At 41.7% G+C, this 19,156-nt stretch overlaps 3 protein-coding genes across 6 annotated transcripts; 1 reads left to right on the forward strand and 2 right to left on the reverse strand.

Annotated features, from left to right (window-relative positions):
• The first annotated feature begins 34 nt into the window (after positions 1–34).
• Positions 35–4,903, forward strand: AKIP1 (A-kinase interacting protein 1). Its single transcript, XM_053979551.1, has 5 exons — positions 35–105; positions 340–417; positions 3,364–3,474; positions 3,784–3,834; positions 4,451–4,903. Exons 1-5 carry the CDS (start codon positions 43–45, stop codon positions 4,592–4,594), a joined length of 447 nt encoding a protein of 148 aa, XP_053835526.1. The 5' UTR covers positions 35–42; the 3' UTR covers positions 4,595–4,903.
• C6H11orf16 (chromosome 6 C11orf16 homolog) lies at positions 2,128–15,214 on the reverse strand. 3 transcript variants are annotated; one of them, XM_053979545.1, is made up of 8 exons: positions 15,177–15,214; positions 11,851–12,055; positions 10,914–11,064; positions 9,786–10,014; positions 8,395–9,051; positions 7,776–7,963; positions 5,969–6,166; positions 2,128–2,209 (listed from the first exon to the last, which is right to left on the reverse strand). In XM_053979545.1, the coding sequence occupies exons 2-8, from the start codon at positions 12,015–12,017 to the stop codon at positions 2,204–2,206; spliced, it is 1,596 nt and encodes a 531-aa protein (XP_053835520.1). In that variant the 5' UTR covers positions 12,018–12,055; positions 15,177–15,214; the 3' UTR covers positions 2,128–2,203. The 3 variants fall into 3 exon arrangements, with proteins under 3 accessions (XP_053835520.1, XP_053835521.1, XP_053835522.1); XM_053979546.1 differs by lacking the exon at positions 15,177–15,214 and adding an exon at positions 13,252–13,567; XM_053979547.1 differs by lacking the exon at positions 2,128–2,209 and having other exon boundaries at positions 6,038–6,162.
• On the reverse strand, positions 14,161–17,894 carry ASCL3 (achaete-scute family bHLH transcription factor 3). 2 transcript variants are annotated; one of them, XM_053979549.1, is made up of 2 exons: positions 17,444–17,894; positions 14,161–15,606 (listed from the first exon to the last, which is right to left on the reverse strand). In XM_053979549.1, exon 2 carries the CDS (start codon positions 15,599–15,601, stop codon positions 15,062–15,064), a length of 540 nt encoding a protein of 179 aa, XP_053835524.1. In that variant the 5' UTR covers positions 15,602–15,606; positions 17,444–17,894; the 3' UTR covers positions 14,161–15,061. The 2 variants fall into 2 exon arrangements, with proteins under 2 accessions (XP_053835524.1, XP_053835525.1); XM_053979550.1 differs by lacking the exon at positions 17,444–17,894 and adding an exon at positions 17,383–17,406.
• Positions 17,895–19,156: the final 1,262 nt, after the last annotated feature.

Genomic DNA, 19,156 nt, shown 5'->3' on the forward strand with positions numbered 1-19,156 from the left:
GGCGGCGGCAGAGGCGGGACGGAGGTGGCGGGCGCGCGGCGCATGGCGGGCACGGCGCGCGATGTGCTGGAGCGGGTGCGGCGGCGCTCGGCGGGCGCGGCCCGGGTCAGTGCCGAGCGCGCACCCGCGGACACGCAGATACAGATACGGATAGAGACATGGAGATGCACGGAGATACATCTCAGTACGGGCCGCGGGCCCTCCCGGACACGCCGCCGCGCTGAGCTACCCGCCCCGCCCGGTGCCCCCGAGACGGCCCCGAGGGCTCTGCGCCCCGCCACCCTCGGGCTCTAAGCGACGGGCGGCGCGCTGAGTGACCAGGAATGTCTCTCGTTGCAGGACCGAGACCGGGAACGCCTCAATGCAGCGTTCGCTTCGATTGTGAATTTGATGAGAGGAGTCTCAAAGGAATGCGAGGTGAGGGGTGACCCCCGGAGCCGGCCAAAGGGGAATGTGCCTGCCAGAGGCCTCACTACTTTTACTGCAAAAATTAGGCTTCAGGTTTGCTCGTTGTATGGCAAGGGTTCAGCCAGTGAGCCTGTGGTGCCGGCCGAGATGACGACATTTGGGGCATTCAGCATCATGTGGCAGGGTGCATCTCACCGGTGTTGTCCTGACCGGCTGAGCTGGCTCCACCTTGGCTGATAAACACCACTATCCGCATTTTCTATAGATAGCACCAGTAGCTCGGTACAGATTTAGCAGGTTTCTCCATTTCTTGGTGGAAACACGGTATGGCTAGAGGGACAGAAATGTCAGGTGGCATCACAAAATACATTGTGTCACAAGGTAAGGAATGTTTCCAGTGCTCCAAAGTATCTCTGCTGGGAAATGGCCTTATGACATAGAACCTTTTGTTGTTATCAGGGGAACGTGAGCCTCTCGTGCTGGGTGATATCCAGTTCTGGGTGCTGGAAATAAGGGAGAGTTTGGATCTGGAGTGAAGAGATGCCTTGTGTCCTGTGTTTGTTTTGAATTTAGTGTTGCTGTTGTGATTTAACCCTGACAGCAACTAAGTACCATACAGCTCACTCCCTCCCTGCCCACCTCCCCTGTCAGGATGGGGAGGAGAATCTGGAGGAAAAAAAAACCTCGTAGGTTGAGATAGGAACAGTTTATTAATTGAAACAAAATAAAATATGATAATACCAATGGTAATAACAGTAATAATTGTGATGAAAAGGGGACAGAGAAATAAAACCCAAGAAGAGCAATTAATGCACAATACAGTTGCTTACCACTCACTGACCAGTGCCCAGGCAGTCCCCAGACAACTCTCCCTTTTTATATACATGACATTCTATGGGATGGAATTTCCTTTTGGCTAGTTTGGGTCAGCTCTCACAGCCCTTCTCACTCCCAGCTTTTCGTGCACCTCCCCACTGGCAGAACATGAGAACAGTCCTTGGCTTAGGGTGAGCATTACTCAACAATAACCAAAACATCAGTTTGTTATTGACACTGTACTCCTACTAAATCAAAAACACAGCACTCTTCCAGCTACGAGGAGGAAAACTTGCTCTATCCCAGACAAAACCAGGCCAAACTGGATTTGGGACGTTGCTACTGGGTAAGGAGTGTGGGCTCAGCTCTTTGTGTGCGACGAGCAGAAATTGAGAGGTTTGGTGTACAGGTGCACAGCTGCACTATTATTGTGCTGGCTCTGGCTGGCAGGTGTCATTGCTCTGCCGGGTGGGCAGACTGGGAGCCAGCCTCTGCCAGGCCATCCTTGTGAGCACAGCCCTGCAGCCCAGCTACTGCATTGAAGTCTCTGAGAACTCTATTCAGTTTGTGCCCTGAGGGATCTTTTATCCTAACACAGCAGGGAGCTCACTGCCTGCAGGGCTAATACAGAACCCAAGTCTGCAACTAAATTAGAGAAAACCACTTCAGCACACCAAGTGATTAGTTCTTAAGCAACTCCTTTATAATTTCGAAGTATAACACTCACAGTAACTAGTTAATCCTAAAACAACTGGGTTAGAATAGAGTTTTACACAAGATAAAAGAAACTGTACTGAGGCTCATCCTTACCAGTGACTTGGCAGTGCTAAGTTTACAGTTGGACTCTATGATCCTAAGGGTGTCTTCCAACCTAAATTATTCTTTGGGTCTATCTTGTGCCCTGTTAAGAGTATTAAAGCTGGAACAAGCAATGGATGACTTCCACGTTTGTGCATCAGCAGAGACAGTACTGCTTCAGTCATTTCTGTAGAGAAGAGTCATAAAAGGGGAGAAATGTCAGACCCACAAGGTCATGGCTAAATTTTACAAAGTGCAAATAAAAATCCACAGCTGAACACAATCTTTTAGGCACTTGAATGCAAACAATTAAACTTGTAGTTTAAGATGAGATGTTAAGGGTTACTAAGGGATCAAAATTTACCCATTTCTCACCAGAAGTTGGATTTCATTTCTTTGCTCTGTGCCATCATGCAAAAGAGATGCTCTATGAAGCATTATGCACCAGGTCAGAGCATTTGCTATATTTGTAGTTTCACAAATACTGCAATACAAGCAACCAGAGCTGTTGGTTTGTGCATAAACTCAAGGAATAAAGCACAGCAGTAGATTTGGAAATAAGAATTGCTATTTGCCTTATTTTTGTTACATTTAGTCTTGACAGTTAGGGACAAGAAAAACACCAGTGAAATAAGAGATATTTTGGATCTTTTTGGTCCCTGTGATCAACAAGGTAACCTTGGGAGGAGTTCTGAGGTGACAACAGATGGCAGCAGAACTGTACTCAAGAGTTTAATCTGCAGTGGGCAAGATGCCAGTACATCTGCAGTGGAACCAGAAGAAGGCTGCTGTGTGCTTAAATACACTTCTCAAAACTGTGAAAATGGTACCAGCCTTGAAGACACTTCAGCTTCTTAACTGACTCATTTTCCAGTATTAACACATTCTGCTTTTAGAGCACTGCTGCTGCACATGCCCTGCAGAACCCATCTTCACTGACTGGGTTGCAAAGCACCTGGCTTGCATACATGTCCTCTTAAGGACCCATAAACTATGCCTTCTTCCATCAGGGCTTTTCTTGACCAGCCTGATCAGGCAGGCATTTCCAGAGTATTCCTTCTGACATTTGCATTAATTCAGTTCTGAGGTGTCAGAGTCCCTGCCCTACATATTGTGTTAGGAAATTGGCATCTAAAATCAGGCCTGTGAGAGAGTCCTGTAGCAGAAGGCAGGTGGCCTTTGGAGATACAGGCATTGTTTTCACCCTCAGAGAGAACAAACAGCCAATTAGTACACAGCATCACTATTTGTGTAGTTCTACTTTCAACTGTAAATCTGCAGTGGCTGCAAATATGGTTTGATACCTCCTACATGACATTTTCTGTTTCTGTTGCTGTCCAGAAGTGCTATGGGTCTATGGCAGCCAACAAGTGCAAAGAGAATGAAATCAAACACTTCTGCAAATACCATAGCAAGTCAGTAGAAAGAAAGATGGATTCCACAGAAGAAGAGGTAAGTAGATACTTCTGGTTTTGATTAAAGGTTATTCCTTCCCTTGCTGTGGTGTACTTGTTATCCACCTGATGTCTGTGACACTCACACTCATGTATGTAGGTTGACCTTATGACATAAAAACACCTGGACTGATCCAAGCCTGTGTTGGGTTGGGGGAAGGCAGAGTCACTTCTTGGGGCACCAGTCAGTGTCCTATCCATCCTTCTGTGGAGGGAAAAACTTCATGCACCTAAAGCATCCCCTCTCTTGGCCTGGATTTGCCTTGTGTGCTGGATCATTGGAAAATAATTCTCTTTTTCTTTCCAGGGGACTGGAGGTCCTGTAGAACCCAGGCAAGCTCAAGCTTGCCAGCAAAGGGTAAGTGTACAGAATACTTTGGTTTTAAGTGGAGGTATTTGCTAGGAGTTCTTTTATCATTTTGAATCAAGCTGATTACAAATTGTGTCAGATCTGGAGACCTTGATGGCACAGAAGATTTACCAATGGTGCATTCACAATCAGAATATATGTATAGGCAGTCAAATGGCCATACAGAGACTTGCACAATTAGTTAGAAACCAGATTGTGGCATTCTTACATTTGGCCCTCTCACAGGCTCTCTGAAGACTCCTGTTCCTCAAGAAGAAAACTGGTTTTATTTTTCAAAGCCTAACACCTCAGCAAATCAACTTAAGGAACTTCTAAGCCACAAAAGATGAGAAACAGAATAAATTACAGCACAGTGATTACTTCCACTGATTGAAACATTAGCTAAAATGCTTTGAGTATGGCACATGCTAATTTTTGTACTGACAGAAACATTTTACAGTTTTGTTTGCCCTGCCTTCCATATATTTAGAAAAATCTTATTATATTTACATAGCAGCCAAAATGTAATTTTTTTACCCAAACACTTTTTTTTATGGGAAATCTAAGATAAGTAAACAACAACATAGCTTTTTTTCTTTTTTATTTTTTTTTTTTTTCCTTAAAGCCCAGAAGACCTCCCAAAGATTTCTACATTGAAGTTTCTCCTGGCATCTATTCTGTCACAGCAATCTCAGAAGACATGGTGGAACACACCCACATAGTAGATGTCAGTGCAGGACAAAGTGTTGATTTAACTTTTGTTCTGTGATGTTTGTTGTTTCCTGGCAATATCAGGAATAAAACACGAGGCTCTTTTTAATATGTGTAATGAGCTATAAATATCTTTCCTTGTTAGCACTTTAATAGTAGCTTCCTCTTTGGGACTCCATTTTTATAGCCTGTATATTTGTTTTCTAGTTAATATAATTATATGCAGCCCACTTTGTACACTGAGTTTTATATATATATGTACATTGTGTGCCTTTTAAATCCAATTATGTGACTGTGTAATTCCAGATTCTTTTGCTCTAAACAATTAAAGATACAATCAGTGCAATAAAATATATGATCAAGCCTTTGTGATGACAGCTTCTCTTTTGTGTTATCCTCAGAGAGAACGCCCATGTCACAGAGTAGACCAGAGAGAGCATGATCCATGTGGTGTGAATATTGGGTGTACATTAGCTTCTGTAGGCTGGCACTCATTTTAGAGTAGCTGGCTCACAAGCCACTCTCCTGTCTGTACTTTTGCTAGTCTGGTAAAGAAATGAAATGCAAATGAAATTCACTACCTAGAACCCCAACTCAGAAATGTGCTGAAATACGTATCAGGTGTTCAGTCTAGGCACACGAGCTATTGATTCAGGTTCTGGCTCTTTGCAGATCATGCTAAACGCCTTTTCTGAGGGCTGTGGAGTACCCTAAATTATCCAGTTTACTGCTGAGCAACTGCACACTGCAGCTTATGACCAAGTTCATAAGCTTTAAACATGAGCAGTCCCACTAACAAAACTCCCTGGATGCTTAACTTTGCCAAAGGACCAGATTCCATGTTTAGAATTAGTGATGTGATCTATATACTTCTGTCATCTTTTTGTAGCTGATAGTATTAAGATTTCTGTTCATTTTCATCAGAATATAAACATCAGTGGCTTGAGTGCTAATTATTTTGTTGTTTGCATCTACAGTAGCAGGTCCTTTAGCCTCTGACTACTTTTGCTTGTGCTTTAATCCCCCAAAAAATTCTTTCAGCTGTAGCTTGTATTGTTTCTCCATTCCTCCTGGCTTTCTACAAACAGAAATTGCTTTGCTGAATTTCTGTGGCTCACTCCAGAGAACTGTAGACAAATGGGAGGTTTATTGGACTATTGCTGTGCATCTGTTCAGGCTTTCAGGCTTTTAGTGCTCCTACTAGCACATTTGATCTCTTCAGAATTGTAAAGTCAAGTCCAAATAGTTAGGAATTTATTGTAGCACTTTGGAATAAAGAATGAGGATGCTCAAGTTTAATGTGGGTGAAAGTAGAGTTTCTCACTTATTAAAATTATATAGTCATCCATAAAGATATTCTACTGAGACAGCACCTAAAGCAGAACTTGATTTGTTTAAAAAATATAACACTGATAGAGTAGAAGCAGTTTACCTGAAATTTCAGCCCCTGAACTTGATCAGTTGTACATGTACTGGAATCTAGTTGATCATGTCTCTCTCTGCTTTGCTGTAAGTGAGCTCTGACAGGGTCTGTAACATCAGGTTTGTCATCTCCAACACAAGTCACTTTACCTTCATCATCTGATGCTACTTTGTATCTTTGTTCTTCTGATGCTGCAAAGCCTTCTTCCTGGAGGACAGAAAACAAATCCCTCAGAAGTCTGGTCTAAAAAAAACATCAGTGTCTTTGTTAACTGCTGCTCTGCTGACTGCACCTGTGCCTTACATAGTTTTAATACTGATCTGTTTTCTGTGCTAGCACAAACTTTACTGCTGAAACACACAATTGGACAGCAAGAGCAAAGGATTTTCAGAAGCTGTGAGGCTTTGATTAAAAACTTTTCTACTTCAGAAGTCAGGAGGATTTTGTTGACTGCAGTGAGGGGACATCAGCCCCCCAGAGAGTACCTCTGGGAAGCCTGTCCTCTAACTCCACTTGTTTGCTGCAAGCCATTTCTAATGCAGCCTGCATCATGTGATAAAACTGCTTCAGCTATCTCAGAGTAGCAATGGATCTTCTGGATGTAAAATCACCAAGGGCTATTTTACAGGAATAAAATTCTGTCATTATACCCTGCTGGGGGTATGGAATGAAACAATTCTGTTTTCTTATTAGTTTTACCAAAAGGCAACTCATGTCACTTCAGTGCACAGCTCTGACACTGCTACCATAGAGCATGCCTGCCTGGAGCTCCATACTGACCTGAAAATTCCTAGGAAATCAATTACAAAGGCGTGTAGTTATGTAACTATGATTATTTAAACAATAAAGTAGAACAGAAATAGAAAGCAGGAACCATACAGTTGATAAGTTGGCATCTGTTTAAAATGAATGACTACAACTGTGAGAATACAAGATGTATTCCTGTATATTCTCTGTTCACCAAGACATGTTATTAATGGATATGATCATCTCTAAACATGCAAGTTTAGTACATTTCAAGTTTTATTTTGCAGTCAGCTCACAGTAGCAATAGCATGAAGGTACAGAGAAACTAATATTTGATTTCATGAATGTAATTTATTAATTCTACCCTGATGCTCTTGTGCAGAGCACTGTTTGTGTTCATCCTGACATTCTCTTTCATCTTCCCCTTCTTCCTGTAAGTATTTTCTTCCTCATTTCTGTGTTTGCTTTTTTTAGCACTCATATTCTGATTTTTTTTCAAGTTTTCCTAAAGCATGGGGGAAACCAGGCCTAAAAAGCAGGGTAGTGGTGTTGTTCCTAGCTGTGACACAGTTTGCTTACTCAGTATCCCCCAGCTTCACAGCAGGAATCTGCTGTTTAAACTGCTTTTCTCTATTGAGGAAGAGAAGAAACTCAGCAAAGACTGTTTACTAAAAAATCTGCTTTTATCTCTCAGAGACAGAAATTGTGACTATCACAATTTGATAGGCAGAGCTCAGCACCTTTCCATGGATTTAACATAGGACTTCTTTGGAGAGATGTCAATGGGCATTTAGCAGGTTTCTGAATTGAAATCTGCATTATTGAATGCTCACATGGCTACTGACAATTGTTTCCATTTTACTAAGTAGCTTCAGCCCTTCCTTAAGGCTTGGGGATTTTTGTTTTGGTTTTATTAGTGGAGAACTTTCCTACCTATCACAAAACTGGTGGATGGCCTCAGGAAGCAGTTACAAACAATGTACTTTTCTTGCCAGGTTCCAAACCATTTACAAGGATATTTTTTCCATTCAAACAAACCTCCTGCTTATATAACTACAGATTATCTTACCCTCAATGATGGCTTGAAATCTTGGTCTCTTAGGATTTGTTTCAGTGTGAGTTTCCCTCTGGGAGTCTGTTTGATGGTTTCAAACATTGCACTCTGCTGAGCTGGGGCCACACTGGACATGTCCCCAGTGGAGATGGCTTTGGATTCCAGCTGGCCCTTTGTACATGTGCTGCTACAACTTCCAGGTCCTGAGAAGGAGTAAAATTCTAAGAGGGAAACCAGAACTGAAATGGAGAAACATTCATTTCAGAAGAGAGAAAAATGCACTTTAAGCCTGAAAGGAATTCTTTCAGATTATCCTGAATGGATGAACTATGCAGGTTAATGAAGATGTTAGCATCATAAAAGGCATAGGAAAATGACAGGAAACAGAGAGGAATATCTGTGCTTCCAAATGAAATTAATTGTTCTGGTAGTTTTCCATGGGATGAGTGGCCAAAAGAAGAGCCAGATGAGGCAGCAGAAACCTTGGGGAGGGGGAAGAATTGCATCAGAGTCTGATATGCAAATTTACAGTATTAATACCAATAATCTGCAGGCAAAGTGACTGCCCTGCCCAGAAGACATTTGGTTTTGTTCCATCTGACAGCTGCTTCCCTGTGGGGTTGTTTGAAGGTACCTGAATTACTGGAATGGGACTTGTGGTGGCTTCTTTTCCAGTATCTTCCCTCGGATCTTGCAGAATTCTTTAGCCTGGGCTTTTCAAGACAGCTGGAGCCTGTGTTAACAGCACTGTCCCCCACAGTACTCTTAGTTGGGGGTGGCCTCTCTGAATCAGAAGAGGGAGATGATGTTGCCACAGCTGCAGCTTCTCCTCGTTTTGTGCCTTTCAGTTCTAGAAGGCCTGGAGAGAGCTCACTGCTGGACTCTGCCTTTTCAGCTTTGTCCTGAAAGACCAGAGGCCTGGAGGGAAGAGGCCACCAGGCACCAGCACAGGGGTGGCAGCAGCAGATGCACCTTACCCAGGCTAATGAACAGCAGATACCACCAGCACAGTGGTGGTGGAAATGTGGCCAGCAGGGAGAGCAGTGCAAGCAGTGCTTGGCAAGGCTACATAGAGAACAAACAGGAATCAGGGCTGCCTTAGGACTGCAGGGAAGAATACAAGAGTTAGAGTCCTGGCTTGGTCTGGGCTTCACCCTGCTGGTGAAGGGCATGTGGATCATCTCCACAATCCTCTCCCACAGGCTAGGAGGGATCCACAGAGCCACACCACAGGGGAGTTTCACTTGCTTGTCATTCCAAAAGTGGACAGTAATTTCTTCATCTTCTGAGGCTGTTAAGAGAAAAAACAAGCAGCCTTAAGCAGCTGGTCTGCCTGGGCAGTGAACACAGACAGATCAGGCTTTGCAGCTTTATGCACTTTCTACTCCTGTCAAGAGGCAGGATCAACTCTTGCCCCTCTCTAACACTTCACCACAGTGTCACAGAGGTGAGTGGGCAGCCTGGACACCATCACTAAAACAACAGGCCTGGCAGCATCTTTCCACCCAATTTGTCATCAGATGAACAAGAAAACGATGACAGTAATTTTTGTTGTTGCCAAATTTAGCAGTACTGCTCTGAGAATAGTATTTTGGTAAGTCAGTGGAGCTTGACTGTCAGACACAGGAAAAATTAATTAGCTGTTGAAATCTCCTATGTCTGGGTGATAAAATCACCCCCAGATGGACCATTTGGTACAAATGTGAGCATTTAAGCTCAGATGAATGCTTCCTGGAAGTTGTCTCACTTGTATCTGTCATGAAAAGGCTGCAGTCCTGCACATAGCAGCCACAGCTTTGTCCCAGCTGCACCCATGGACAAAGATGATGATATTTTTATGAGTCACAACTTCCTTAGGGTCACACTGATGAGGTTACACACAAATATCCATCAGCTCCTGCAAGCTTGGAGCAACATTAAGCTGTAGTCTGTGCTCTGTAATTTCTCTGGCAGCAGCACCCTGACAGGAGTTTATCTGGCGTTCCTGAGGAGCAAGAGGAGGAAGAGAGCAACCCCTTTTCTTACCTCGTAAGGGATCCCTTGTCTCAATGCCTCTGAGGACAGTTCCTGGGTCATACCTGGCCCTATCTGGCTCCCATGGTGCCAGCACTCTGTCTCCAGGGAGCAAGGAGTGCTTCATCCCGTTCACATATTCCAGGATGTCATCCTTTGCTGTTTTTTGCACACACACTGGATGCTTTCCACATGACACAAGTGGTTTGGCAAACTCTACCAGGAACATGCCTCTTTCACTCTGTTACCAGGAACAAAATAACAATTCCACTGAAAAACAGTCAATAATGCGCCAGGTAATGCAACTTTTGCTAGAAGACCATCCTGTGCCTACATGACTAGGGCAAAATAAGCCTGAACAGCAGCTAGGGTGTGTGGTGTTAGTTCAGCATTGAGACAGCCCAAAAAACCTCCATGAGGCTCACCTGAAAGCAAGATGAGTGAAGCATATGTTCAGACTTACTGCCACTAGCATCTGTATTTTCTTTCCCAAGAGAAAAAGCTATAGACAAGTGTATTTCACAAGCCATGCTGTGTGTGCCAAGGAACAAGGGACACTGAAGCCATTCAGACCTGTTCATCACTCATGCCCAAGTCCTTATTACATACAACACTAGCTCTGCTTCTTGGGGGGTTGTTGGGAATTTTTATTTTCTTTTATATTAAGGCCTGTAAAGAGGCTTTCCATCAACAATGAGATGAGGTACTTCCCTGTTCTTGAGAAAGAATAGGTTCCTTTTTGTGTTAAGTTTGAAGTGCTAACAAACCAAAGAATTAAAGCTTTCACTACCCTTTCTGGAAAGACCCTAAGCCTGGTCTGTGGCTGACTCAGGCTGGACATGTGTACATAAAACACAAACCCTTTTCCTGTGCTGTTGATGGTTCTGTGTCTACACACAACAGCAGCCCCTACACTGCTGGCAGCAGCATTCGGGCTGACTGAGCCTGGCTCAGTGCCCAGCACTAGCACAAGGCTGCTCAAGCACCTGCTGTCCTGGTGATCTGTTCTCTAATCTCATCAGCTGAACCAAAAACTGCTACACTGAAGAGCCAAAAACTGCTACACTGAACTCAGGTGGTGTGTTAGGACTGCTCCCTGTCACACATGCCCCCAGCTACCACACAGCAGCCATCACTCACCTCTATCTCCTCTTTTACTGTACCACGGTAATAAAATCCATCTTGTTCCCCTCTAGCCAGCACAGGCACATTGCTGTATGTGCCGCCTGATTCTCCGAGGCTCTTCCATGCTGGACCAGGGGAGGGGAGGCAGTGGCTGATCCACCGGCATCTTGAAGAAAAGAAAAGGGTCAGCCCTGAAAGAAATAGATTCTGTAGGTAATGAAAAAAAAAATCTTGTAAGGTTTAAGAACTGGAACACTCCACCTCATTTTGCAGCACTCCCACAGGCCAGATAGTGTGGGAAGAAACAGAAAACTTGCTTGTGCTGAGATAATTCCTTGATCTTGGGAAAAACACATCAGTGCCTGCTTTTACTCAGATCTCTTTGCTTTGGGGTTTACAGGATGTGAGCCAGGAGCATGCTAGATTCCTGGGCCAGCATTACTTGCACCAGCCCCTTTGCTGTTCACCTGGCAAGACAATGCAACCCTTCAGATCAGGAGGAATGATCTGCAGCACAGAGCACAGCGTAGGTGCACTCCAGAGTACTGGAGCTGATGGTTTACACTGCAGCATTCAGGGAACAGCAAAGCAGAGAAGTAAACAACAAAGCTGCTGGCTGATGACAGCTTCTAGTTCAAAACTGGGAAAATAATCCCCTGTCACAAAGCATTAGCTACATTTCATGGAAGATGACTGCTAATGCAAGATACTTTTATTTATCCTAATAATATTAAAGGAATACTTCTTTGATAGGAGGCTTACTCAGGCTTTGCTCTTCATAATCTCCAAGGTAGCAAATAACTTTAGTTAATACATCTAAAAAATTGCCAGTGTAGGGGTGAGAAAGCTCAAATTATGCTTGAGCTGCTAATTTATTAATCTGACACACCAGCCTAATTTATCCTTTTAGATAAAAAACAAATCACAGACTTAAACAGGAACTTGATTTTACCTCTGGGGGGCGGGGTGCTCAGCGATCCAGGCAGGGTACACAACAAAAGAGCTCCTGCAGCAGGGATTAACTGTGGATATGACAGTGGAACATGAAAACTTGTCCAAAGCTGGCCTCACACTGCAATACCTGCGATCCCTGGGCAGGGACCCTTCCAAACGAGCCATACTTGGAAAAGCTGCTGCCTGCAGGACTCGGTCATGACCTGTTGGAAGAAAAGAGACAATGTACTGGCATTTCTAACACAAGCAAGTGCTGTTCAGTGTACCTCAAGAAGCCAGTAATTTTGACTAATTGTTTATTTTTGTTTAAAAACACTGAATTCAAAATATTTAGACTGGCAGTTGGCCAGATGAGCCCACATGACTGACTACAGTGATCTTTACTCACTCAAATCCTAACCTGGAAAAAGGGCAGAAACACTCAAGGAAACTATAAATGCTGTGAAAATCCCCAGGAAAATAATAACTTTCACCTCCCTCCAACATTTGTTTCCCTCTGTAACACCCATCTCTCTCTCCTTATACATACATTCTTCGTTTAAAGCTTTCTTGTAGACAGACCCAGCCAAACCTTCCCTGTTTTACAAGCTGAGACAGAAACTACAGCTGAAGTTGACAAGCTGAGTAAACGTGACAGGTTTTGAACTTGATGTTAGATTACGTTTCCCTGCTATTTATTTATAATGATGTATTAAGAGGAAATATTTTGATCTTTCAGCTGTCCTGTCATGTTTTATTAACAGTAGGATTATGGCTTGCAACAAGAAAGAATGAGATGCTCAGATGTGACAAGTGATAACTATTCAGAGGCTGTCACAGTAAGATCAATGATGTGATGCTATCTCCGGTAATTTCAAAAGATGTAGTAGACAAGCTTCTATTAATTTTTTTCTTTCAAAGTATTGCTTAGAAACACTTATGATAACATTTGCATGGAAATTCAACAACCTATAAAATTTAAGTGCTTAATTTATTTTACAAAATGCAGTTTAAGCACTCATGTTTAGATGATATTTTGTCTCTTATCTAAGAAATATGATCTGGAAGTCTTTTTTATGGAGACTCCCAGATAGATACATAATTTCAGAGAACTAGCACTGCAAACCCAGCAAGACTAGATTAACTGCTGCAAAATTCATATTTAAGTCAGAAAATCAGCACAATATATGCATTTATTTCACGACTGCACAAATTCCCATTCTAAACCAAAACAAGATGGAATCAGTAATACTTTGCAAAGAAAGGCAAGTATCACTTCTACATTAAAGCACATTTTAGTACCATTCAGCTCAGAGTATGGACCCCTGTTTCTACACACAACAGTGCATTGACAAAGGCAATTATGCTGCCTTTTCTTGATAACTCCAAGTACTTTGGCACAGCAGTATTTCAGACCTACCTGCTATTGGTAACAATACACCATTTGGATTTAGTCTGAATGCAGAAATGCCACCCTTTTGCCTGTTGGACACAGGAAGCCTTTTGCTGCCAGTGTTTCTCAGTTGCTATGGAGGTTGCCACAGCTGTTACTGCCAGGACTGGACATCCTGACCTTACTGGTTAAAACCCAGCAGAATGTGACCTCAGAGAGGACCATTTGACTGCCACACATTTGCTCAATTTTCAATTCCCCATGGATCTACTGCACTGCAGGGAAGGAATTTTAAGAGAGCTCAGTGTCCTCTAGGCTTCTGCCTATGATTGCAGGGCAAAAAGCAGCATCAAAGTCACAGCTCAGGTTAAGGAAAATTTTAAAAAAAGCTTACCACCACAGGGTGTGACAAATAAACAAGTTTGAAATGTGCAAAGAAAGGTTGAAGCTGAGACAAACCAAGGTCAAATCACTTTACAACTTTCTCCTTTCACAGTAAGGGGGAAGGATTAATGAATTCTACCTCTCTCTTACAAAATGTCTATAAAAATATGTCATCATATAATGCAGAAATCTAACTGCTAATATCTGCTGACATCCCTAATTTTCACATTCTCATTAAAAGAAAGACAAAGAGTTGACATTTGTTAATTTTTTTTTGTTTGGTTTGTTTGGGGTTTTTTAAGGAGAGGAGGTGCTTGGAATACTTAATTGCCTGTTTTTAGGCATGTTTCAATTAACTGCTATAAAAACAATGTAACAGGGTGGGATACGCACAGTTTGGGAGAAGGATACATCACTTGGGAAGTCTGTAACCATTATTTTTGTACATTCTGCTGCACAGCCAGCCTACAAACTCTCATTCCCTCAGCAGAGTTATTTAGTATCAATGATTCTCTTACACTGAGTAAATGCTAAGACACTTTATTGGTTTTGAGCTAAACTCTCTTCATCATCTTCACACAGTTCTATTTTATAACACTTAACTGAAACCATCAGCAGTACAGAGGCACAGATTGGAAGGTTGGGGAAGACCACTCCAGACCTCAACCATTATCAAAGTCCAAAAAAAAATTTCTATTGCAGGATTATTTTTATGCTGATGGCCAAAACCTTGCCAGCCCTCTTTATACTGCTTATTATGTAAGCAGTCTTAGTAATTTTTAAGGATACGGACAAAAATCTGTACAACAATCCATTTTTCAATAAAATTATGCAATGTCAAAAAGTTTTCAGTGTGATTAAAATATTCACTAATAAGAAAATGATGGAACAGCACTCACAAAACTTTATGCTCTTCCCATGTTCAGTCACTGTACTTCAGAGAGCTCCTACCCTACTCTATTTTTTGCCGTTTTAAACTAAATTATCCTTTCTTTTGGCATCTAACAACACTCCTTGGAACCTTTAAAAAGGCATTTTAAAAGAAAAACTGGCAATTAGAGTGACTATTTTAAGAAAGTTCATGTGAGAGTAAACCAATAACATGACAGAAAATGAGAAAAATCTCAGTCCCATAAATAGAGAGATTTTATTTTAAAGCATGCAGGTTGTGATGATACATACAGTTACTTCACACATGTAGGTGTCACATTTTTAGCTTGGTGACTAATTTAGAAACACGTTCTGGTTTTAATGAATTTACTTAAGTCATTCAGCTGAGATTTTCCCAGTTGTCCCTTTCATATCTAAGTGTAGTAACTATCTGCAACGTTGAAGCTCTTGTTTGGGCTGATACTGAGGTGTGCCACGATCTGCTCCCAAGAAGAGCCAGGAACACACACGTAGTGGCTACTACATTCCCAGACAGGATGCTTTTGGCTGGCTTTGCAACACTTCAGATCGTCTTCAAAAACTGGCTTTGTTTGTTAGTGGCTTTACGTGCTTGGTTTGGCTCCATGACACCTTTTCCTGCCACCACAGAGTCAGTGCACAGCACAGACTGTAGGTACCTGATGTATTTTATAGCAGCACGGAGGGTCTCCACTTTGCTGAGCCGTTTCTCCAAGTACTCCTTGGGCAGATGGTGCCTCAGCTTGGCGTAGCCTTCATTGACACACTTAACACGCTGCCTTTCCCTCTCATTCCTCTTTCTGATGAAAGCTGACCCATAGGAGTACTCACTTTTGTGGAGACTGGAATGGGGCATTTGGTAGGGAAAGGGGCAGGGCTCGCTGTAGAAGGTCTCCGTGATGAGATGCTCCGACATGAAAGGAAGGAATGACAAATCTTCAGCCAAAGGGACCTGGTTTGGTGCTTCTGGGTACACGTGAAACGTGACCAGTGGGTCTGCACAGAAAGGCCTTGCCAGCTGGATGTGCTGAGCCTCAGCACAGATGAGGTTACAGTAGCTTTTGCCATCCATCAGGTTCTGCATTTAGCCTGGAAACACATAATCACAGAATACTTAAACCAACTCAACACTGAACAGTATAAAAAACTCACCTGGACTTACCAACTGTGGGCCTTGCTGGCATTTTCCAGAAGAGATTTTTTTTAATGCATTCGTGACATTTCAGAATGATGTTGAAAGACCAGGTAGAACAAGACATCCCATTTGAAAAGTACAAGAAAGTGCAAGTTGGTCACACTGATTAAATTAATACACAACAGATATTAATATAAAGCCACTAAAGTTTCCAAAGGAAAGAGCAAGCAGCCTTTCACTTCAGCTTTAGAAATTAACACTCTACCTGTATATATTCCACATAGTTCTAGCTTGTCTAGCTTGCTCCAAAAAAACCAAAACTTACATGTCTACAGACAACAAATAAAGCAGGCCAACTGCCATCTGAGGCATTCTCCCCACTCCTTTCCCCTCCCTGAAAAAAACTAATTCTATAATTCCAGTAAAAAAGACTCCCTATTCATACCAAAGAGCCTTCAAAGACAAATTATTTTTCTCTCTATTCACTTGATGTCATATTCAATATATCATCTTAACAAAATGGAAAACCTGTGCAGAGAATGGATTTCAATCTTAATTCCACTTCTGTCAGGTATTACATCCACTCATACAAAGATTTACAGGAAGTTCAGAGAGATGAGAGAATTTCCACTAATTCTAACACCACCTTGGGTCCTCACATTCCTTCTCTACCTACCTGCAGATTAAACACAGACACGAAATACTAAAAACAATCCTACTGCTAGAAATTAAATATTTCATATTTATGAAATAAACACTTTATTAAAGGAAAAATGCATGTCCTAGTAATACAAAGAAGTGATGGCACACAGCAGTTGGGGCCCTGCTGGAAACCTGTAAGACAGACTGGCCTACCCTCACACCCTCTCTTCAGAGTAGCATTACAGCAGGTCTAACTACTCAAATCACCCTGACACATTTATCACAAAGATACTCTTGCAGTGGTTTATAAGAAGCTGCATTATGGTGCCTTCCCAACATCATTATTCAAACAGCTAAACACCAGCCTAACTGCTAAGAATGTAATGACTGTTACCTAATAGCTTCTTTAAATACATTTTAAATAACCATCTAATTTTTAAAGAATCACTGTGAGCCACCCTCACAGATTGCAACCAATACCTGCCTACACAATTGATCCAAAAATGCTCTTACTCACCATCCACTTGTACATCCATACATTGTTGTCCAAAGCACTTAGATTCTATTGCACCCTCTAAAATGGAAACCACACCTGAACATTGAACTAGATTACCAGAAACTGGTGGATTCCATACTCACAGAAATCTGACAAAGCTTCAGATGTTCCAATCACAATTCCATAGCACAAATCCTTCACAAGGATATGGGGATAATGTAATGTTTTCTAATGACTTTATACATGCCACATTTACACAGAGAATATTTACTTGGTATGGACCTGTTCTCACAACATATTCTATGAAAATGCCTCTGTATGCAGAGTTGTCTCTTTTTCTAATGCACATAGATTTCACAACAGAAATCCTGTGAGTGAAGAATTCATTTACAGCTGTTAGGCATGAGTGGGAGTCCCATGCATCTTAAACAGGTACTTCTGTAGGTAGGCTAAAAACATGAACACACATCCATTTCACATTAATATGCATGCAAAAAACTCACATCACAACCCCTCAAGAAGAGATACTTGCAGTATTTGTTGCTTAGTACTGACATTTCTACTGTGTAACAATGTCATATCAAACAGTTACCTGCTGCCTCAACAACTGCACAGAGTGTTTGGAACATTTTCCTGTTAGACTAGAGACTCACCAATCTTCAAATGAAAGTAAAATCCAGGGAAATAAGATGTGCTGTTTAAAGAGTGATGAATACCTGAAAATACCTGAATGATATTTAAAAAAAAAGATGTTAATGTTTCATTTTTCTTACACTTTATTAAATAAGAGATTACATTAAACAGGATTCATTAAAAAGCTATGAAAACACTGTTAGTAAATGGCTGGCATACATAAACAAGAGCATTGATATTCAGTGAAGATGTGTGGCTAGATACAGCAATATGCAAGTCTCTTACCTGAATTATGTAGCTTGTTCCACTGAGTCAATGACTGCTGCAATTTATAGTCAATTGACAACATGCAAAGTAGCTTACAGTTAGATCTGCTCATTTCTGGTTGGCTTTTCCACCCACACCACAGCTATGATGGCAACAAAACTTGGCATTAAGGGCTAGAAATTTTGAAACTGCTATTGAACACATCCAGATTACCTGAAAAAGTAATCAGGAATGTGGTTTGTTCCCTTCCTGTTTGCCTTCTGTTGCAGATTACTACAGTACAGTACAGTAATGAAAATAGAAAGCAGTATTTTCATTTATTGGCATTTTGTACTCTAATATCTAAGTATGACAATTGGCTAGAATTTAGGTGAATATTCACCATCAAGGCATAAGCATACTAATTTCCACAGCTTCATTTTAAACACAGAAAAACAGCATTTATTTAGAAATTTGTAATGGACTTCACTACAGGTGAGGACACATATTATTAGTCAGCTTAATGCCTTTAAATTTAATTATTATACCTGTAATTTTGGGAAATTCTTTTAGTATCGAGTGTAAACATCATATAAAAAGTGAACACATATAAGAAGAGAAGGTTTGAAAACAGGGAGCCAACAGTAGCAACAGAAGTTTTGCTTAGGAAGAGAAACAGTATGGAATCTATAATGCAATGTGTACATGTACATAGATCCTACATACATCAGTATATAGCTGTCCAATTGTACAGGTGCAATAAAATAGGACACCTATCTTCAAAATACCCCCATTTTACAGGATTGACACTTAGGGCTATCTCATGGTTTGGCCCATCTATCAATCAAAGCATAACCATGCACAAAAGTCCAAACCCAAACCAGTTTAGCTTAAAACTGTAAGATCAGAAACACTTTTACTGCTTCTTGTGACTGTCACCCATGAAAGAAAGAAAGCTTCGCCTTCTGCTGCCCCTGTGTGAGCTACAGTGCTGTATACAAAATCCCCGCTCCTACATCAGCTTCAGGCCTCACAAGAAAGGCAGCCAAGAAGAAGAACAACCCCCAGGACCGGGATATTCAACAATCAAGGCATGTATTCCACAAACAAGTTGCATTCTTTTTCTTTAGTAGACTCTAAGTGTCATAACCAGTAACTGAACAGCACCAACTGAACAACTTCCTGCTCATCAGGGAAATGTTCAACACAAAAACTGAACCCAAGCCTGAATTTATTTTTCTTGACTTGTCAATCCTTGTGCAATTTTTTTTTTTAATTTAAAGCACAAATCCTGTGAATCCACCAATTCACCACCTGCTTTAAATCACTCCAGGTTAACTGAGTTTTGGAAGTCTACAGGACTGACATGAAAACAAAGCTCTGTTCCTGGCTGTCCCCCAGGCATGGATTAAGCAAGCCAAAACTGCCCCCAGAAACAGAGTATTCTTCCATTCTCCTTCCACACTGAACTGAAAACTGTCACACAA

The sequence above is a fragment of the Vidua macroura genome, chromosome 6 (assembly GCF_024509145.1).
Source record: "Vidua macroura isolate BioBank_ID:100142 chromosome 6, ASM2450914v1, whole genome shotgun sequence".
Lineage (NCBI taxonomy): Eukaryota > Metazoa > Chordata > Aves > Passeriformes > Viduidae > Vidua > Vidua macroura.